Source organism: Stegostoma tigrinum, chromosome 29, assembly GCF_030684315.1.
Source record: "Stegostoma tigrinum isolate sSteTig4 chromosome 29, sSteTig4.hap1, whole genome shotgun sequence".
Lineage (NCBI taxonomy): Eukaryota > Metazoa > Chordata > Chondrichthyes > Orectolobiformes > Stegostomatidae > Stegostoma > Stegostoma tigrinum.
Window position 1 is genome coordinate 32,085,162 of NC_081382.1, and position 21,608 is coordinate 32,106,769.

A 21,608-nucleotide genomic window follows, 5' to 3' on the forward strand; every position below is an offset into this window, starting at 1 on the left:
CCTATTCATGTGCCCATCCAGATGCCTTGCAATTGTACCAGTCTCCAACACTTCCTCTGGCAGCTCATTCCATACGTGCAAATGTGTGAAACATTTGTCTCTTGGGTCCCATTTAAATCTTGAGCCAAGAATGTCCAGACATCCTTCGAAATGTCATCTCTTTGTAGGCTCAAAAGGAGGTATTTTTCGATGCAAGCTCCTGGCAGCTGTGGTTTAATTTCTCCTTCACTCTCTATTAAAACAATTTATAAATTGCTGTAAAAGGTTGTTGTGTAAAGAAGTCAAATGTGGCTTTCCTCTTTGTAGATACAATCACTTTAGATGTTGTTCAGGCTCTGTCTGTCAACCTTCTGCAAATTTCTATTAAATTTCGCCTTTTTCTATGGATGAACAGGGAAAATCCCAGCTTCTTTATTCTCTCTATATCATAATGTTGGAAAATAGATACAGTGCAGAAGGAGGTCATTCGGCCCATCATGTCTGCAGTAGTACTCTGCATCTAGTTGCCCCCACCCCTCACTTTTCTCTGCAGCCCTGCTGTTTCCTTCTCAGGTGATTTTTCAGTTCCCTTTTGGAAACCATCATTGGACCCACCTCCTCCACCATCTTAGGCAGCAACATCAAGCAAGCATTGTTCTTTGACAACTGCCTACTACTAGGTTTATTTTCACCTGCAGGAAGTCCAGAGGGATGGCAGTGGAATGTGGAAGCTAAATGTTAGGCTGTTGACCCTGGAAAATATTGAGGAACTCAAAATGGATTACAAAGGGTGGAGCATTGTGAAATCCCTCTTTGAGGTTTCTCTACACTGGCGAGAAGAAATCAGGGTGAACGTGAAGAGGTTCTTCATCCTCAAAGGTGTTCAGAAGATGAGAGACAGAGATAGATGGAAAAATCCCCACTTGGGAAAAGCTACAGAATCTGCTCCTGCTGCGGAAGATGTCTCAGAGACCTACAAGGTAATCTTCCAATCCAGAGTGCACTCTGTGGAGCAGGGTGTGACATACTCCTGCATCTCCTTCCAGGAGGTGTGCAGGGACAGCTCAGTGATCAGTAACCTAAAGGATGTAACATCATCAGACTCTGACAGTTTGATGATCAACCAAAACCTTTAGGCCAGGCTGTATGATGTGAAGCCCACAACAGCGCTGCCTTCCATTAATTCCTGTCCTCTTTCATGTAGGCCTTAGATAACAAGATATGGGAGTGCCTGGGCAATCCAGTAACTCTGGATGAACTGATTAGGCCTACCAGTCTTCTGGGAAAATTAAAAAATTCCTGGAAGTGACAGCTTATGACCAAGTTGTAGTAAATCCAGTGTGTCTTGATCAGCTTGTTCAAAACCTCGAGGAAAGGTATCATTAGCCGTATCTACAAGTAGAATAATGAGGAAAGAAATTAAAAATTGGTGGCCAATGTCATGCTGAATGTGGACTTGTACCATGTTTTGAAAATTTTAAGCTTGCTTACAAATAGCTTGGCTTATTCTATATTTTTTGCATTAACAGCTTTGTAAGCTCAGGCTTTGAATTTGTTCAAGATATTGATTGATAGATTGTGAATGACGTAGTGCATTATGAGGATCATTTGGGTGAAAGATGTTGAAGTGTTCACCAGGGCAGGCTTGGCTGCTGAATGGCCTACTCCTGTTCCTATGTAACAAACTTAATTATTTTATTGTTAAGGCTTGTCCAACAGCTACACCCTTCTACTTATACTTCTTGTTTTATCACTGACAATTTGTGAGGAAAAAATAGTAAAATCAAAAAAAGTTCGAAATGAATGCACTGCTTGTACTGGGATACAGTTCTGAAGCATAGAAAATAAGTCGGATTAGTATGCATCATGCATACGTTTTACTGGATTTTCCTTCTGGAAAATATTTTTATGGCTTCCAGCTTGTCCGGGAGATGAATCGTTATCTTTCAAAAGTCTCAGAAAGGTTGCAAGCCTATTATTTATTTATAGCCTTCAGAATTAATTCTGTTTCAAAGCTCATGGAAAACGACCAGGACACTGAGTGATCGTAAACAAGTTTTAAGAGCGGCCTTATTGTCAATTCTTGCTTTTCTTTCAAAATAACCTTTGCGTTTCTTGAGAAAGACATTGCACACACATCTCAATCTCCGACCGAATTCAAAAGGTCAGAGTCCAGACAGCCTGCTGCAAATGGAAATGCTGTCACTCGCTTCAATAACATGGGCCACGTTGGCGCAGTCACTCAGTTAGTGATTTGAGGCTTTGAACAGATATTTGGCCCCTCTCAGGGCCAGCATCTGCTGACAGTTCTGTATCATTTCCAGAGATAATGGGAACTGCAGATGCTGGCGACTCTGAGATAACAAAGTGTGGAGCTGGATGAACACAGCAGGCCAAGCAGCATCTCAGGAGCACAAAAGCTGACGTTTCGGGCCTAGACCCTTCATCAGAATTTTTCTTTTCCCTGGTAAAGGGTCTCGGCCTGAAACGTCAGCTTTTGTGCTCCTGAGATGCTGCTTGTCCTGCTGTGTTCATCCAGCTTCACACTTTGTTATCATGTACCATTTCCACTTCGGTACATTGCCTTTGTGACGTCACAGCAAGCGACCAGTCGCCGCAGTGCGCACGCGCCGTGGCCGATGCGGCAGTGCGAAGGTAACAAAGCTATGGAGCTGGGGAAAGGGGAAGTTCGCTTCTGCCTCTTTTGTCTTTCCTTTCTTCCCAGTTTTCTCTGCTGGGAGGTTACTTTTCCCTTTCGTTCTGTATACTGTCAACTGTCAGATTCCTGTGATTGCGCCTTCCAGCCCAGAATTGACTGTGAGTAGTATTTAAGACAACGGTTTTTAAGCACCTAGAAATATAGTCTCACCGAGTGACAGCTCTGACATTTACTTTGTAGAATGAAATGTGGGCTGTAAAAAGTATTTTTTTTGTTTTTGAGCTGTGGTATAATCATGGTCGTCCCTTTACTTCATGCATTTTTTTTCATTTTACTTTTGCTAGCACTTCTTGCGATGTGTTTTGAATATCAGTTGTAAGGGAGACAAAATGAGAACTTTTAGCCCTTTGATAGTTTCAAGAATTATCTTACTGCTCAAGGGCACCAATTCTATAAAGTAGCCAGTGGTAACGACATTTGAGAGTTTATTACGAAACTGCTTCGCAGATTCACGTTCCAAAGAGACACAATCTTTTGACTTGATATGAGCTATATGGGCCTGAAGTGAACTTCAGACCCTACGTCGTACTTATCACAGTTGCTTATTCACCTTAGCAATGTTCACCATTTCCACCAATACCTCAGGTGTGCTACTCTGCAAGCCTTGTTCTGTATTTTGTTACTTTTCAGCACCATTTTTGTAATGTTCTCCAAATTGGCTTCCCAACTGCCACCTCACCTGTCCACAGCGGAGCCAAATGCACCTCCAGCCCAGAAAGAGGCTACTGACCCTACCATATCTGTTATGGCCTATCACAGAATTCAGTCAAGTTTGTAAGAGGTGATATGCCTCCTTGGTTTTAATACATGCCTTTCGGAATGAAAGTTTGTTTTATCTCTGATAATGATTATCAGTAACGTTCCCATCGTCAATGTTGGCCTATTGTTTTCTGGCTTATCAGTCTACCTTTTAATGGTACAACAATAGTAACTCACCTGTCCTCTGATACTGCTGCATCTGTATCAAATTGAATACTGTTTGGGTGACCATGTGTATCTACATAAGAATGGTCTGTGATGTGAAGGTGAAAGTAGGATTGATAGTCTTACTGAGATATTCCTTGTGTTGCTTTTTTCAGTGTTAGTCATCAAGGGGTAGGAAGGTGCTCTTAAAATGTCTGTGATGAGTTTCTGTAGTGTTTCCATGGATCATGCAGACTGCAGCCACAGTGTGTGACATTGTTGAGGGGCAAGAGTATTAACTCATATAGTGAATACCAATCAAGTACAAGGGGTGGTAGCAAACATTTGCGTATTGTTGTTGCATCTGTGAAGGCAAGTGGTGAATATGACGCCATGTTCTTGACGACAGGTGGTTCGGAGGGATCAGGACGATATGTCTGGCCCAGTTTCACCCTTGGTCAATGCTTAATCCCATGGTGTTGTTGATGAAGAGCTTAGTAATGGTGATGCCATTTAAGGGGAGGAAGACCTGTTTGGACTTGGTCTTGTTTAAGGTCTTGCTCACTACTTGCCTGAAACTAATCATAGCCACCACTCCTCTGCCTAACCTGGATGTTCCCAAGGTCGTTCTTTACAATGGTGTGGCCTATTTCTTGGTTGGAGCTGAGCTCTATGAAGTTGTCAGTGAATAGTGCCTGTCTTCACTTTCTGACAAAGAGACGTCATTGATAAATTGAACTGAGAATACTTTCCCAAGAAGCTTCTTAGATTGTACAACTGAGTGGCTTGCTAGAGATAACACAGTGCATAGCTGGAAGAACACAGCAGGCCGTGCAGCATCAGAGGGGCAGGAAAGTTGATGTTTCAGGTCAGGGCCCTTCTTCAGATGCTGTCTGGCCTGCTGTGTTCCTCCATCTCAACACTGTTATCTCTGACTCCAGCATTGGCAGGTCTTATATCTCTGAGTAAGTGCCTTACTAGGCCATTTCAGGGGGCAGTTAAGAGTCAACCACATTGCTGTGGGTTTGGAGTCCCATGTAGGCCAGACCAGGTAAGGATGGCCGACATCTCTTCCTGAAGGACGTTAGTGAAGCAAATGGGTTTTTCTGACATCCCTGATACCTAGGGGTCTGAGTAGTCTTGTGGTTATCTCTGATATGTCTGTGATGTACGGTAGTGTAACCAGTGTGTCTGGCCATGTAATACCATACAAGGACTGTCAGAAACATTACAAAGGCCAAACTGGAAGAAAACTGATAATAACCGTTTGACAAAAACGAACACCAACCATCCACCAAGAGACACTGGTCTCAATACAGACAGGCTGGGACAACACATTTATAATAGCACAAGCCTAAGAGAGACATGCTAGGGAATTCCTAGAGGTCTGGCATTCCAACCAGAACTCCATCAACGAACACATTGAACTGGACACGATATACAATCGACTGAAGAACAAAACCGGAAGTATGCCAACCACTCCAGCAAACTGAGGAATATAAATAACAAGTGAGACAGAACACATACGCTTCACCGGAGGTGTGCTGAAGATGTTACCTAGCAGGGTGACAAAACATCTGCAATCAGACACAGCGAGCAAGTCTACAACCTCAAGTGGCAAGTAACATTTGCGCCAAACAAATGCCAGGCTATGACCATCACTAATAAGAGACAATCTAACCACTGCCCCTTGACATTCAATGATGTTACCATCACTGAATCCCCCACTATCAACATTCTAAGGGTTACCATTGATCAGAAACTCAACTGGATTGACCATATGGGCACTGTAATTATTCGACCAGGTCAGAGGTGAGAATACTACGGCAAATATTTCATGTGCTTATTCCCTACACCCTGCCCACCATCTACAAGGCACAAGCCAGGAGTGTGATGGAATGCTTCCCACTCGCTTAGATGAGTGCAGCTCCAACAACACTCAAGAAGCTTGACACCATGCAGGATGAAGCAACCCACTGGATTGGCACTGTATCCACAAACATGCAGTCCCTCCACCACCAACACACAGTGCACACTGCTGCTACTATCTACAAGATGTGCTGCAGAAATTCACCAAAGATCCTCAAACAGCACCTTCCAAACCCACAACCACTTCCACTTAGATGGACTTTGGGAACACCACCATCTTCATGTTCCCCTCAAGCCACTCACCACCCTGACTTGGAAATATATTGCCATTCCTTCACGGTCGCTGATTCAAAATCCCAGAGTTCCCTCCTTGATGGAATTTGGTTCAATGCACAGCAGATGTACTGCAGCGTTTCAAGAAGGCAGCTCACCATCACCTTCTCAAAGGCAAACTAGGGACAGGGCAATAAATGCTGGTTCAGCCAATAAGGCCTCCATTATCCCATGAATATATTTTTAAAAAAGTTTTGAGATGCAAAGTTTCATTTGCTGAATTTAAATTCCATCAGCAGCCATAATGTGATTTGAACCCATGTCGCCAGAGCATTAGTTCTGATTTACTAGTCAGAGACATTACCACTAAGCCACCATTATCCGCTGGTGCTCAAGGAGTGAAAAATTTCCAGTTGCTGCTAATACACTGGAGCCTCACAGAGGTTTTATTTCAGAGATTTGTAATTACTGTGTAGTTTAGCAGGTAGCATTGTAATGTACGGTTGGACATTCCTCACTGGGGCTAAGATTTTGCCATCAAAGACAGGCTGGTCACACTCATTCATGGTGCTGATTTTGTTTTATTTAACAGGCAGGAGGACTAAGAATGAAGTCAAGTAAATTTCTTCCTTATGTTAGTTCTCTCACTAACTGGCATGACCCCAATCTAGCTGGACTCTGCCTCAATCGATGGTGATAGGTGTTCTCTATCCTTGCTTCTCTCTCTGCCTTTCTATGAAGAATGTTCAATATGAGGTTGCATTGGGAGAGTAGTAATCATCAACTGTTGGAAATGATCAGAAACTGTTCTTGCCATGAGAGCCATGTCCTCCAGACCAACTTCTCCCCCACTATAGCGGACCAGTTTTTAAATGCTATTTGACCGTAGATGACCCCAGGAAAGGACAATCCATCCTTAGCTGACAGTTATCCTTTCAACTCCAAGGTGAGTACCGCGGCCCATCTGAGTCTGAAGCTTGCAGATTCAAGCATCGCTCCAGTAGACGTGACCTCTTCAAACATAGGCTGATAGTCTGGTGCAGTGCTGGAAGAGTGCTGCACTGTCAGAGGTGCTGCTTTTTGGATGAACCATTAAATCAATGCTCCTTCTACTGTCTCTGAGGTGAACGATCCCACTTCTTTCTAAAGTGAAAGAATTCCGGGAAGTTATTCTTGCAATCCTGGCCAATACTTATCCCTCAATGATCATCACCTAGAAACAAATTACCTGATCATTGTGAAATGACTGTGTACTTCTGGGATTTTGCTCTGATCCTGTGCTTTAGGAACATCAGGTCGGGTAAGGTACCATGTGAATTTAAGTCTGACTTTCTTCAATCATTGCACAGTGATTTGGAACAAGTATCATTAGCCCTACCACCACTGACAATACACCAGCCCCACCTGCCCTTGCACTCTCACACTTGCACTTTTACATTCTCCCCAACTCTCATTCTCACACTTTCATTCTCGTACTCCCACATTTACATAGCCTTGTGCCTTCTCTCTCACTCTCACACTTTCACTCTCTTGCTCTCCTTGCTTGCTGACACTGGCACGCAATCTCACATGCTTGCTCTTGCAGACACACACGTGCTTGCACACTGCTTCCAGAACTCACCGACAGCAAAACTGTTTTCTGAGGAATTCTTCAGCACGGATCTGTATTCGGCCCAAGACATTTGTGTTTTGTGTGACTTGGCTATTCATGAATGAGACAAAGTTTCTGAACCATGTTTGAGGCTAATTCCCTTACTTTTAGTCATATTGCATCCGTAAATTGCAAACTGCATTAATTCTGAACTTGGAACTATGCTTTTAGCAGATCTAATATCCTACAAACATTCCTCCCAGTGCCCTTTGTTCTAATTAAACTTGTACTTCATGGTCTGTGCATGTAAATGTGTGTGTGCTGAGCTCTCCTTGACAGAACAAACACTAAGATGAAATCAGCAGTGTAACTCTGACATCTGCTTTCGAGCAAATGTCACACTTCCGAGAACCCACAATACAATGCATCAATCTCACTCTGTACACAGCTCAAGCTCAGTGTAATCCTGATCATTTTTATGTATGTAAAAATGAGGTGGGTTTTGTAATAAACATTCAATATATTGAAGTGAGTTTAACCTAACAGCTTGTTGTAAGATGAATGAAGTGTATATTTGGAGGTGGGGGTGTGGTTCTGTCAGTTTGGGATTTAGCCAACTTGTAACTCTGACTGTCAGAGCCAAAGCTGTTTGGGGACAGTTTAATAGCAAATTCCAAATCCGATATTTTCAAAGGATTTTAAAAGAATATTTTGAACATTTAATATTCTGAAGAAGGGTCTAGACCCGAAACGTCAGCTTTCCTGCTCCTCTGATGCTGCCTGGCCTGCTGTGTTCATCCAGCTCTACACCTTGTTATCTCAGAATCTCCAGCATCGGCAGTTCCTACTATCTCTTTAAACATTAATGATGACATTGAACGGAAAGAAAAGGGGCCATCGAACTGGTGACTGAATATTGCGTTTGAACTCTGTCTCCCCTTCCAGATCTGGAGCTGGACCTATGCCGCAATGTGTATGGACAGCATGTGGCCAAAGAAGTGATTGTCAGTGCCATAAAACAGTTTGTGCAGACGCGCAGCCCAGTGAAGCCCCTGGTCTTATCGTTTCATGGCTGGTCAGGGACTGGGAAAAGCTTTGTCACTACGTTGTTAATGAGAAACCTGTATCGGGACGGGATGAAAAGCCGTTATGTGCACCAGTTTGTACCCACCTTGCACTTTCCCCATGCCTGCCAGATCGACACGTACAAGGTAAGGGAGGGGGGGGGGTGACAGAGCGAGAAAAGGATAAATCTTTGCAATAAGAAAATGACCAACTATTTAACTGTGTAGATTGTCAGATTTTGGGCCTTCCCCCCCCCCGACTGAGTTGCACTGATTTAAAAACGAATGCACAGTGTGAAAGGTTTGACATTTCGATAAAAAGTAAGTTGGTCTGGGAAGGGAAAATCCAAGTGAATGTACACATGTACATAGAAGCAGGTAAGTTTCAATGATGCCAGACTTCAACTAGGATAGTCTGTGATCAGGCTGGATCTCTTTACAGCTTTCCTTTTGGGCCCAGATTAATAATACTATGTAAATTGGAAGAAGCAGCATTCTGGACTCTAGATTTCCAGCATCCACAGTGTTGTGCTTATATGTTGAAGAGAACTTCTACCTATCTTGGCTCAACCGTTGAAACCCATGTCCATAATCATAGATCATAGAATCCCTACAGTGTGGAAACAGGCCCTTTGGCCCAACAAGTCCACACCGACCCTTGAAAACATCCCATCCAGACCCATTCCCCTATAACCCACCTAAGCTACACATCCCTGAACACTATGGACAATTTAGCATGGCCAATCCACCTAGCCTGCACATCTTTGGACTGTGGGAGGAAACCGGAGGAAACCCACACAGACACAAGGAGAATGTGCAAACTCCACACAGACAGTTGCCCGAGGCTGGAATCGAACCGGGTCCCTGCGCGAGGCAGTAATGCTAATCACTGAGTCACCGTGCCGCCCCATGATGTAGTTATCTCAGGCAAGGGGAGAGGTTAACTGGTAACCCCAGCTCCATGTGGGAATTGAACCCACGCTGTTGGTATCACACTGCATCACAAACCAGCTGTCCAGCCAACTGAGCCAACCAACTCCTAACCAGAGAAGTATAAGGCCATAAGGGTATAAACAGTGATAGGAAGGCACTTATTACACTAGTAGAGGGGTCAGTAACCTGGGGCTGTGGATTTAAGGTAAGAGATAGAAGGCTAAAGGAGAGTTGAGGAGAAATGTTTTCAACCAGAGGGTGATGGGAGCCTGGAACTCATTGCTAGGAAGGGTGGTTTGAGTCCTAAAGTATTGAAACATTTAAGCAATATTTAGATTTTCACTTATATTGTTCATAGTTTCCAGGGTTACAGGCCAAAATCTGGAAAACAGTATTTGTGTAGTCAGATACTTATTGACTGTCAAGGGCATGATGGAATAAATAGTAAATACTGATTAAATACTGCAAATGTCTGCATATATCTCTGTGCTGCTTCAGTTCTGGCCTCGTGAACATCCCTGATTTTAATCACTACACTATTAGCTACTATGATTTCAGCTACTTAGCTCTGGAATTCCGTCTGTACCTTGCACTTTTAGGACATCATTAAAATCATTGACCAAGCTTCTGAAGAGTTTAGGCAGAGAATTCCAGGGCTTTGGACCTAAATAATTGGATGCACAATGGCCAACAGGAGAGTGATTGAAATGGATGGTGAACAGGGAGACTAGGTAAGAATTAGGATTAAGAATGTTGATGTGGGTCACCTTGCCTTTGTGAAGTTCAGTAATTAAATTGCTGAGTTGACAGTCAACCCTTTCTTGACATTTTTAGAGTTCCCTGTTGCCATCGCAGTATAACTGGAAAGTTTGGTCTGATCCCATTTGTGCACTTTCTAATGTTGTTCTTGCCTTTTCAGGAGCAGCTGCGAAGCTGGATCAGTGGTAACCTGAGTGACTGCAGCAGATCTGTCTTTATTTTTGATGAAATGGACAAAATGCACCCAGGTTTGATTGATGCAATCAAGCCCTTCCTCGGCAATTCACACGTTATGTACGGAACAAATTATCGGAAGGCGATATTTATTTTTGTAAGGTAAGTGATGAGAAGTGACTGTCACCGCTCTTAATACTGTAAGACACACCAGACAAGGTACTAGTTAAAGTCAGACTTGCAATCTGGAAACAGAGTTTAAGCTTCCACACTTGTGCTGTTGCTATTTGCAAGCTGTTGCTTCTCTGCTGACTGTTAGTGAATGCTGATTGGAGGAGAGAGTCTGTACCTTGAAACACTAATGAAGGAATTGTTCATCTTCCTCAATCAGTAGATCAAAATGATTGGAGGCTACGTACATAAAATCTGTGGGTTAAGAAATCCTTTCCCAGACAAGTGGCAAGTTAGGTTTAATTTCAAAATGCCCATTTAACACAGTTATCAGTTTGAAAGAGACTGGATGGAGCTCCCTTCCCAGGAATCTGAATACTAGTCTTCAAATAAATTGACTTCTGTTAATAAAAATTGGCAGTACATTTAAAACTTTAGTCAGCAGAGTTCAAGTCAGTTGTGATTTCAGCTGTGAACGCAATGCCATTTGGAAACAAAAAGACCACTTGATTACACCCAAGTCCAGGAGATTTCCTCTGGAGTGTCTTGACTGAGTTTAGACACTGAAACGGGGAGGCAGTGAGATTGTGGGAATGCCAGTGCATTACTAACCCAGAAACCCAGGCTGATACACAGGGATAATGGGAACTGCAGATGCTGGAGAATCCAAGATAACAAAGTGTGAGGCTGGATGAACACAGCAGGCCAAGTAGCATCTCAGGAGCACAAAAGCTGACGTTTCGGGCCTAGACCCTTCATCAGAGAGCTCTCTGATGAAGGGTCTAGGCCTGAAACGTCAGCTTTTGTGCTCCTGAGATGCTGCTTGGCCTGCTGTGTTCATCCAGCTTCACACTTTGTTACCCTGATACACAGGGACACTGGTTTAAATCTCCACATGGCAGCTGCTAAAGTTTACATTTAATGCATAACTCAAAACATTATTGGTGACTGTAAAACTACCCCTGATGGTGATAACTCATTTAGCTTGCACCTGCCATCTGGGGACATTCCTACTTGGCCTGAGTTGCATGTTACGTCAGAGCCACAGCTATGTGACTCTGAAATGATGTGCTGAACCACTCAGTTCAAGGGCAGTTAAGGATGAGTGACAAAAGTTGCTCTAGCCAGCTGCTTTGTAAGTACACATGCATGTTCACATACACACATTCTTTCTCTCTGTTTCTCTCTCTTTCTCATTATCTGTCCCATGCTCTCATTCTCTCCCTGGCTCTCATTCTTGCTCTCTTCTTCTGTTTCACTCCTTCTCCTTTGCTGTCATTCTCTCATCACCCCCCACCAACTTATTAGTTTCTCTCCATTATTTTATCTCTCTCTCTCTCTCTCTCTCTCTTCCCCTCCCTCCCTCACTCTCATTCTCTCCATCTCTCTCGCTTTCATTTTCTGCCTCTCTTTCTAGTTTTCTCTTTCTCTCTCATCCTCATTCTTGTGTTCTCTCTCTCTCTCTCTCTCAACCCCCTCACTCTTATTCTCTCTTCCTGTCTCCCTTGCTCTCGCTCTCTCTTGTTCTTGTTTTTGCTGTCTCATGCACTCTTTGAGGGACTTCAAAGAATTACAGCAAGTATTAATGATTTCTATAGTTTTCTTTTCACACTGAAAAGCATTTGGAACTGCAGTATAAAATGTAGATTTTGAAAAGTCCTTTCAAGATTAAAGATGAGGGGTGATCCTGATTGCAGAGGGCTGAAGGTTTTGAGGGCAGAGGATATTTTATCTGATGTAATTGTCTTTAGTATTATATTTATTTGGTCAGAATATCTGGTTCTGTCCTTGGGCTCCAGTCTCTTTATTACATTAGATCATGCAATAGCAACAACAACTTGTAGCTATATACCGCAGTGCCTTTAACTGAATAAACCAAAGTACTAAACAGAAAAATACTCTGAAACAAAATTTAGTATCACTTGCTTTCAACTTGCTACATACCTTTAAAAGCAGCATTCAGGGTCATTGTGATACATCATGCTATAAGAGAATTTTATTTTTATTCATATATTATCTGTATTGCCGCCAGTACATATATTTTAAATTAACAAATATGTAATAGATATGGATTTTTATTAATTACACAATGTCACCAGAATCTAATCTTATACTAATATTACAAATCTCAGTGTATTGTCTTATAATCCTCAATTGTTGTTCATGTGTAAGTTGGTTAGAGCAACAGTCTTCTAGATGAATAGCAAAGTGATTTTAAAATCTTTAGAAACACAATAAAGGTTGTCAAACAGCTGCCTGTTGATTCCTGTTGATTCATAAATAAACTCTTATGGTGGATATATAAATGTAGCATCTGAAGAAAGTGTAACTTGACAATTAACTAGCACCAGTGAATAACAAACTGCTGACTAGCTTCACCATAAATAGCCGATCGCTGTGTAGCGTGTAAATGTTGACGGCAAAGTTCACTTATTTTGCTATCTCGTATGTACATGATTGTGTCTCCTAACCAGCAATGCTGGAGGCAAGCAGATAAACAGGGTGGCGCTAGACTTCTGGAAAAATCAAAAGGACAGGGAGGAAATTCGACTGGAAGACTTGGAGTCCAAAATATCCAACGAGGTTTTCAATAACAAACTCAGTAAGTCATCACCCTTTTTGTAAGAAGGGCATTCTAATATGTGTCAGTATTGTTGATGCATCTTTTTCATTCACTGGTGTATATCCTCACTGAACTCGGTCATTCTAGATCTAGCTGTAGCAATGTGTTCAGACACCGTTGTTATAATATTTATGTTGTTGCAGGAAAAACAAGAAGAAGCAAGGTTGCTGTGCATTCATTATGCTTTAATATGCATGTTGTTTCTGGTCACAGAACATGACATTTGTTTGTCAGATGGTTCAGGTTTTTCCGCTTGGGGACCCTACAGCCCTCCAGAATCAATACTGAGTTCAATAATTTTAGGGCCTAAACTCTCCCATGTCCCAGCACCCCCCTACCCCACACACCAGGCCTTGTTACCACATAACCTACCACTACACATCCCCTGTTGTTAGTCACTAACCGTCCTCACTAACAACTGCTCACCCTCCCAGCCTGATCGTTAGCAACTCCTTTGTCTGTCCAACTGTCTTTCTGTCTCTTTGGGCCCTAACCTGTCGTTTACTCCCTATCCCACCCACCTCCCTATTTTTCTGCATGTAAACTGGCGTTTTCCCAGCCACCATCAGTTCTGAGGAAGGGTCACTGGACCCGAAACGTTAACTGTTTTCTCCTCCACAGATGCTGCCAGAGCTGCTGAGCTTTTCCAGCAACTTTGTTTTTGGTTCAGGTTCTGAGACCCCTCTCTAAATTTCCACGCTGTCCAGCTGCCCCATCATTTAAAATCATCTAATATACTTGAGGGAAAGAAAAAGCTTTTGTGCTCCTGAGATGCTGCTTGGCCTGCTGTGTTCATCCAGCTTCACACTTGTTATCAAAGAAAAGCTTCTGCCTGCATTGTGTTTTACAGAGCACGTGACTGTTTTCAATTGAAAAATTTAACATATCATGGTTTTTGTTGTGGGATTGCCCTTCATATTAGTTGTACAAAGGGGCCCAGAAACACAGGTCGTTGTTAGGGAGAAACACAGTTACAAGTTATGTCTATGTAGAGGACATGTGCTTCATACTGAAAGTGTTTTTTCAATAAAATAGAGATATGTTCATACTTGTACAAAACTATGTTATAACAATGTGATAACCAGCACTTTTGTGAAAGAAAATCTTTTATTTCCTATTATTTTTCAAACTTGCATTTGGGATCTGCAGGTTCAATATAGGTTCAAGTGAGAAATTCACACTGAAATCTCAACAGCTGTGTAGTGCCTTTCAGCACTGCGTTACACCAGGATGTGCGGGTAATAGAACTGGTGCAGGCATGATGGGCCGATTGGCAACCTACTGTGCTATAACAATCCTGTGATTCTGCAAGTAAACAAGAGGAAATGGGAGATTTTATATTATTATGCTGGGTGTGACCGTGGAATCCGGAGGCTATTGTACCTTGGCTTTTAATAAAGCAATGAACCCCCTCCTGATTTCGGTGAAAAGTTTGTATTTACTCCTTAACATCATAAAGAGTCCTAGGCAGACTCATCACCTTCATCAGCTTTTGGAAATACTATTGGATGAATGTTGTTCGTACCTTAAAGTATGATTAAGATGTCTTGTTAAGAACAAACACCAATAGGAATTGCTGGAGAAAATCAGCAGGTTTGACGGCTCAAGAACTCTGATTTAAAGGGATTTGTAAAAGAAGCAGCGTTGACTTGACATTTTTTTATGCAGCCGTTTGTGATAATTGGCAATGCTGTATGAACCAATGCAAAAATCATCTTCCAAATCGAATTGGAAGGGAAAGAAAACTGCAGGCTCTGAGAGTAGGCAGTAGTGTGGGCTAGGAATAACATCACTAGATTAGTAATCCACAGAGACAGGCTAATGCTCTGGGGAATGTATTCGTATCCTACTGTGAAATCAATTAATAAACCGGGAATTAAAAGCTGGCCTAACAGTGACCAGGAAATCACAGTACTCCTGGTTTACTAATGTCCTGTGCAGAAGGAGTCTGCCATACTTACCTGATCATGTGATCACTGTTGCACATGACTCCAGATCCATAGCAATGTGGCAGACTCAGAAACGACCAAACAAATCCCTCAGGACCTTGTCTGCAATGCACACATCCCAAGAAAAAACAAGAAAGAAGGGCAGGGTAGTGAGAACACAGAGAGAGCTCTGTCAGGGAGCTGACAATGGCCTCTTCCTGTGCTGCACTATTCCATGCACTGCCAGCACCCTATTGCCTTATTGGACATACTGCTCATGGGAACTATTGTTACCGCTGGGCAACACACTTAAACATTCATTTAAAGCCCCAAAGGTTTTACTCCTGTAAGCTCCCGTTTTGTGAGGTACAAACATATGATTTATGAGCAGAAGGAGGCCATTTTTCCCCTTAAGGTTACTCTGTTATCCAATAAGATTATTGGCAGATCTATTTGTTTCAAACTCTACGTTCCCTTTTACGCCCACTCCTTCGGCATTAAAAATATTCAGAGACCTCGTCTCCTCCACCTTCTGAGGTAAAGTTCCAAAGTGTCTCCACCCTCTGAGAGAAAACAAATTCTCTCTGTCTTTGTTGTGAAAGCGTGTGGCCTATTTTACAGTAATCACTCCCCAACTGGGGAAACCTGCACTTCAGTGACCATCTTGTCAAACCTCTTCAGCATCTTATGTACGTCGCCAAAGTCACCCTTCATTCTTCTATATTTCAGTGCAAACAAACCCACTCCATGCAACCTTTCCTCATAAGACAACATAATCATTCCAGGCATTAGTCTCGTGTTGGAAGACACTCGGCAGGCCTGGCAGCATCTCGGAAGAGAGAAATTGAGCTAACATTTCAAGTCCACTATGAGTTCTGCAGAATATTTTGGAGTTAACTCAACGTTAACTCAGTTTCTGTCTCCAGAGATGTTGCCATAGAGTCAGAGTCATACAGCATGGAAATAGACCCTTCGGTCCAACTCGTCCATGCGAACAAAGTTTCCCAAAATAAACTAGTCTCATTTGCCTGCACTTGGCCCGTATCCCTCTAAACCTTTCCCATTCGTGTACCTGTCCAAATGTCTTTTCAATGTTGTAACTGTATCTGCATCTACTGCTTCCTCTAGCAGTTCATTTCACATCCAAACCATCCTCTGTGTGAAATGAACTGCTGCGTTTCTCTTGCACTTTGTCTCTTTATTTCTGATGTAGTACTTTGCTTTTATTTCAATGATCAATCTAGTAAACGTCCTCTGAACCACCTCCAATGAATTTACATCTTTCCTTAAACAAGGACATCAAAGCAGCGTGCAGGATTCAAGATGTGAGCTCACCAATGCCCTACATAACTGAAGCATAACATTCTTCTTTTTTTCTTCTCTTGTAATAAAGGACAGAATTCTATTACTTCCCTTAATTGCTTGTTCTACCTGCAAAATGAATTTCTGATTAATGCAGTAGAACACCCTCTGAACCTGGGAATGCTGCAGTTGCTATCCATTTTGCTAATACTCAGCTTCTTTATTCTTTCTGCCAATGTAAACAACATTAGATTTTCCCACACATCATATACCATCTGCCAGATTTTCGCCCACTCATTATCTGTATCTGTTGCAAGCTCCTGATGTCCTTTTCACAAATACTTTGCTACCTATCTCTGCATTGTCTGCAAATTTAGCCAGTAAAACCTTCATTCTCATTATCTCAGTTGTTGATATAAATTGCAAAAAAGTTGAGGCTGCAGGACCGACCCTGTGGAACACCACTCACTGCATCTCGCCAATCAGAAGAAGACCCATTTATGCATATACACTATTTTCTATCCATGCTCGTATATTATCTGCCAAACCATGTACTTCTACTTTGCACGGTAACCTTTTGTGTGGCAACGTAACAAATGCCTTTTGGAAATCCATGTTCATCAATGGGTTCCCCCTTATCCACAGTGCATGGTCCTCCTTCAAAAAGCTCCAGTAAACTGGTTAAACATAATTTCCTTTTCATTAAACTATGTTGACATTTCCCGGTTATCTTGACTTTTTAATTTCCCAACTAATATCTTCCTTAATGATCATTTGCAATACTTTCCTTTGACAGATGTCAAGCTAATTAGCCATAGCTTCCTGTTTTCTGCCTCCCTCCCTTCTTGGGGGCATTATGTCTGCTACTTTCTAAAATCTAGTGAATTTTGGAAAATTAACACAAACGCATCTACTACTTTGTTAGCCACCTCTTTTAAGACCCTATGATGAAGTCCATCATGACTTGGACCTGTAAGCTCACAGCTCCAACAGTTCGCTCTCAGTGCCACTGCCCTGGTTACTGTAGTTTCATCAAATTCCTCTTCTTTCACGTCCTGAATTTACAACTATGACTGGGATGATTTTCTATTGTATCTTCTACAGTGAAGACAGAAGCAAAGTATTTGTTAATATTGTCTGGCAATTATCTGCTATTAACTCCCCGTTCAGTCTCTCGATGACCAATCTTTCCTTTATTTACTCTTCCTTTTTTAGATAGCTCCACCTGTGTAGATAGGTTGCTTTAGAGGTAATAGGAACTGCAAATGCTGGAGAATCCAAGATAACAAAGTGTGAAGCTGGATGAACACAGCAGGCCAAGCAGCATCTGATGAAGGGTCTAGGCCCGAAACGTCAGCTTTTGTGCTCCTGAGATGCTGCTTCGCCTGCTGTGTTCATCCAGCCTCACACTTTGTTATCTTAGATAGGTTGCTTTGTTAGTTTGTTGGAGAGATCCTTAAATTGGCCTCATGTGTGGCTCTGCAAGTTGTGTTTGCTCCATTGTAATTCGTATTCCGGTGCTTTGTTTGCAGGTGGGTTCTGGAATTCCACGATCATAAATGAACAACTTGTCGATTATTTTGTACCGTTTCTACCTCTGAAACTCAAGCACATCAAGGAATGTGTGAGAAGTGAGATGGTCTCCAGAGGCATCAAACCTTCAGATGAAATAGTTGCAGAAGTTGCCAAGTCCATGAACTTTATTCCAGAGAATGAGAAACTGTTTTCTCAAACAGGCTGCAAGACTGTGTCTGCAAAATTGGACTTTTTCTTGTAACTTCAAGAGAATATTGTACAAGTGTTTGTGTCGCAAAGTATAATTGTATATCACCGGTTACTGTTGTCTCTTGGGAGAGAATTTTGAAGATCTGATTGTTGTTGCTAACATATTTAATTTGATGATATCCAGTTAGCCTTCAGAATACTGTCCTGTTTTAGGGATAAGTTATTGGGCCAGAAGAAGAAGAAAAGTCTTTTACTGGACCTTTTCTTTTAAGAAAATTCTTAAATAAGTCCAAATGTATAATTGCTTCAGTAAAGAATTGAGAATCAGATTATTCCTGGTCGTAGAGTGGATGATGAATGCAGGGCCCAACTCGATTGGTTAACAAATTCTTCAGAGGGACAGAGCAGTTGATTCACAACGCCAGTGTACAGGAGTGGCAAGAGGACAGTCGTTTGATTTGGCATGCTAAAAATCAGAATCTTGTTGCCAATCATTGACACTGACTAAAGATACCTTTATAAAAAAAGTACATACTGAGCTCATATTGTATTGCACAGGTCTGCCAGTTTAAGAAAAATTGAGCAGTTTGCACTACATGTAAACTCATATTCAGTCTAAGTTCTTTAAGGATAACCCTTGCTTTTTGCACATGAATTCTGAAAGTGGATCCTGAATGGAGGAGACTTCTGTGTTCCAAAACTATTAAATAGAGAAAAGGGAATTCTTGGCTGTGGTAACAGGCAGTGTTCATTCAGAGCTGGCCAATAATTTGGCAAATACCACAGCTCATGCAAAGGTTGGCTCCTTTAAGTTGCCATATAAACTCTCCCAGGTTTTTACAACCAAGGACCCTTGCATTTAAACAAATTGGTTGTGCACGGCAAAAGAAAAAAGAAATTATTAAAGTCGAGTAAGGTTTGTAATCACCCAGATGGATTTTAACCGCTGTTTAAATAATTGTGATGGGGTTATTATCTGGAAATTATGACACTGTAACATTTTTCATCAAATAATACTGCCCTTATTAGTCAGTTATTGCCTGTGACCAGTGCTGGGTGTGGGGACAAGAATTGATCAAGGTACGATGCACAATGGCCTCCACTATTTAAAAACAGGATGAAACTGCTGAAATAAATAGCTGCTATTTCCAGCTTCTGTGTGGCAAAGCCTCACAAGAGGATTTGTACACTGAGCAGGAATTAGGAAAGTGGTTGTAGAGCTAGGTTTTGGGGCTATTTAAGGGCAGGAAGAGATGGAGCACATTGTACCCATTTTGGGTCATTCAGGAATAGCTTGGCTAGTGGTTGATTTTCCCCAATATTTGACCTGCTAACGTAGGGAATTATGGCAACACAGCAACAAAGCAGTGCAGGCATTGGAAAATGCTGAAATTGTTCAGCAGGCCTGGCAGCATCAGTGGAGAGACAGTAAACATTCCAAGTTGATGACTTTAACTCACTTCCTCTTCACAGATGCTGCCTGACCCACTTCCTGCATTTTCGGTTTTCCTTTGGGAAGTTATAGCTGTGAATTTGAATACAGCTGCCCACTGTATGGCTGAAAATCCTCAGAATACCTGAGATGTAAATCCATCTTAACATAAATATCCTGAGGATTTTCCACAAAAAAAAACCCTAGATGTTTGTTCTTGGCCATGTGCACTTTTATACTTAAAAAAACCCAACCTTGTCTCACAGTATTGGACTTCTGGCCAACCGGATTAAATGATGTAACTTATTTAAAAACCAGCAAAGACCTATAAAATATTTGTCATGAAATTAGTACTTTTTAAATTTTATCAGCATTTCTTCAAACCCCATCTTAATACCATTCTATCCTTCCCATGTCAAACCCATCCCATTCCATCCCTTACATTGAGACATTTTGCTTTGAAAATGCTTCAGAATACTACTTGCTTGCATTGCTGTGACATTTTTCATCCATTGCTCTTTTTGGAATCTTATTAAAGTGAATCTGTTGCCTCTCACTCTATGGAGCAGGCCATAAGGAACTACCTCTTTCTTAAACCAAGTCAGGCTGAATGATCATTAAATTCTGAAGAAGACTGATGGTCTTCTTTTGTGCTTTGACTGGAGGAAGCAAGTTATTTATTAAACACAGGTAAATATTTCAAAGCTTGAGCTCACGATTGGCATTTTAGAACCTTCCAACTTTCAAATTTGTTTTTACGTTAAATTGTTTTGTGTTAAACAGCACTAAACTGAATTGTATTGTCTGTTTAATGATTTCCAAGACACTTTTTCCAAATACTTTAATGTTTAAAATTATTTTGTTATTCCAACTGTGGATCTGTATCAAAGGGAGAAATTCTTAAAACATATTTTCTGTGATTTTTTAAAATATTAAATAAGTGAGTTGCAAATTGTAAAAATACTGAAATTTTATAATAATTTCTAAGTGGCAATATCTGTCTTTTTTTAAAAGAAGATTATGGAATACATTTGCATAGTCCTTTACCTCTCCTTGTTATTACAACAAGAATCTGGATTGGCACATTTAGAATCACCAATTCACAGGTATGAGAGGGATAAAATACATTGGCAGCATAAATTGTTTACTTAGTTCAGTGTGTTGATCCAGTTAGGAATTCTCTGCAGCTTTAACAATATTCTGGATTGGAGAGGAGAGAGAAGTAGGACCCAAAATAAGTATAAACTATAAAAGAGGTGTGTGGGAAATCAGCTGGTGGTTTAGGGATTTGAATTTTAAAAATTTTATCAGGAGGAATACAGTGAAATCTATTGAGCCCAGAACTTCACACTTTAAAGTTGATTAATTTGATTTTAATTTAATTTAATTTATCACTGTCACATATACCAAGGTACAGTGAAAAGGGTTGTCTGACTTGCTTTACAGGCAGATTGTATTGTACGAGAGTACCAGGGTAACAGAGCAGAGCGCAGGAAACAATGTTACAGCTGCTGAGAAGTTGCAGACAGAGATCAACATTAACATTTAAGAGGTCTGCTCAAAAGTTTGATAAGGGCAGGGAAGAAGCTGTTCTTGATTCTGTTTGTATGTATATACAAACTTTTATATCTTCTGCCAAATGGAAGAGAGTATGACAGGGAGGCAGAGGTCTTTAATTACATTGGTTGCTTTCCCAAAGCAGTGTGAAGTGTAGACTGAGTTAATGGATGGGAGACTGGCCATCGCTCCCATCCAACCATGTTTAAAGAAGCTCAAAGCTGTTGGGCAATTGCAAAGGATGAGGCTCTTGCACTTCTGTGCCTTGGCTCCCTTTGCCAGCCTAAGCTGTAGCGATACTACCCTGTCTCTGACCAGTGAATCATCAGAGGAGTACACCATGCTGAAGGGGATGATTGTAAGCTGGAATTAAACTTACTTGCAACTTCACCCTTTCTTGATGTATTGCATTGTTTGTAGCTCTGGCCTCCGGTTCAATTATGCTAAGTCAAACTTCTCAAGCCACAAACATTAGAGACATGTTTGCCCTAGGTCACACTGGCATCCAGGACCTCCCACATGCTACAGGCAGTACACATATCCTATCCTACTTCATTGTTTTCAATTATTTATTTTCCTTTTTGATGTATTTTATCAACCTTACCA

At 41.5% G+C, this 21,608-nt stretch overlaps 1 protein-coding gene across 3 annotated transcripts in view; it reads left to right on the forward strand.

Annotated features, from left to right (window-relative positions):
• Positions 1-2,609: 2,609 nt before the first annotated feature.
• Positions 2,610-21,608, forward strand: part of LOC125465345 (torsin-2A-like) — a 37,138-nt gene continuing 18,139 nt past the window's right edge. Inside the window, exons 1-5 of one of the 3 annotated variants that reach the window (XM_048558702.1) lie at positions 2,610-2,796; positions 8,280-8,545; positions 10,251-10,426; positions 12,910-13,037; positions 17,821-20,406. In XM_048558702.1, coding sequence (XP_048414659.1) covers positions 2,619-2,796; positions 8,280-8,545; positions 10,251-10,426; positions 12,910-13,037; positions 17,821-18,065 — 993 coding nt within the window. In that variant the 5' untranslated portion in view covers positions 2,610-2,618 and the 3' untranslated portion in view covers positions 18,066-20,406. Of the gene's footprint in view, positions 2,797-8,279; positions 8,546-10,250; positions 10,427-12,909; positions 13,038-17,820; positions 20,407-21,608 lie in introns of those variants that run through there. The other 2 variants (XM_059638362.1, XM_048558703.1) reach the window with 2 other exon arrangements.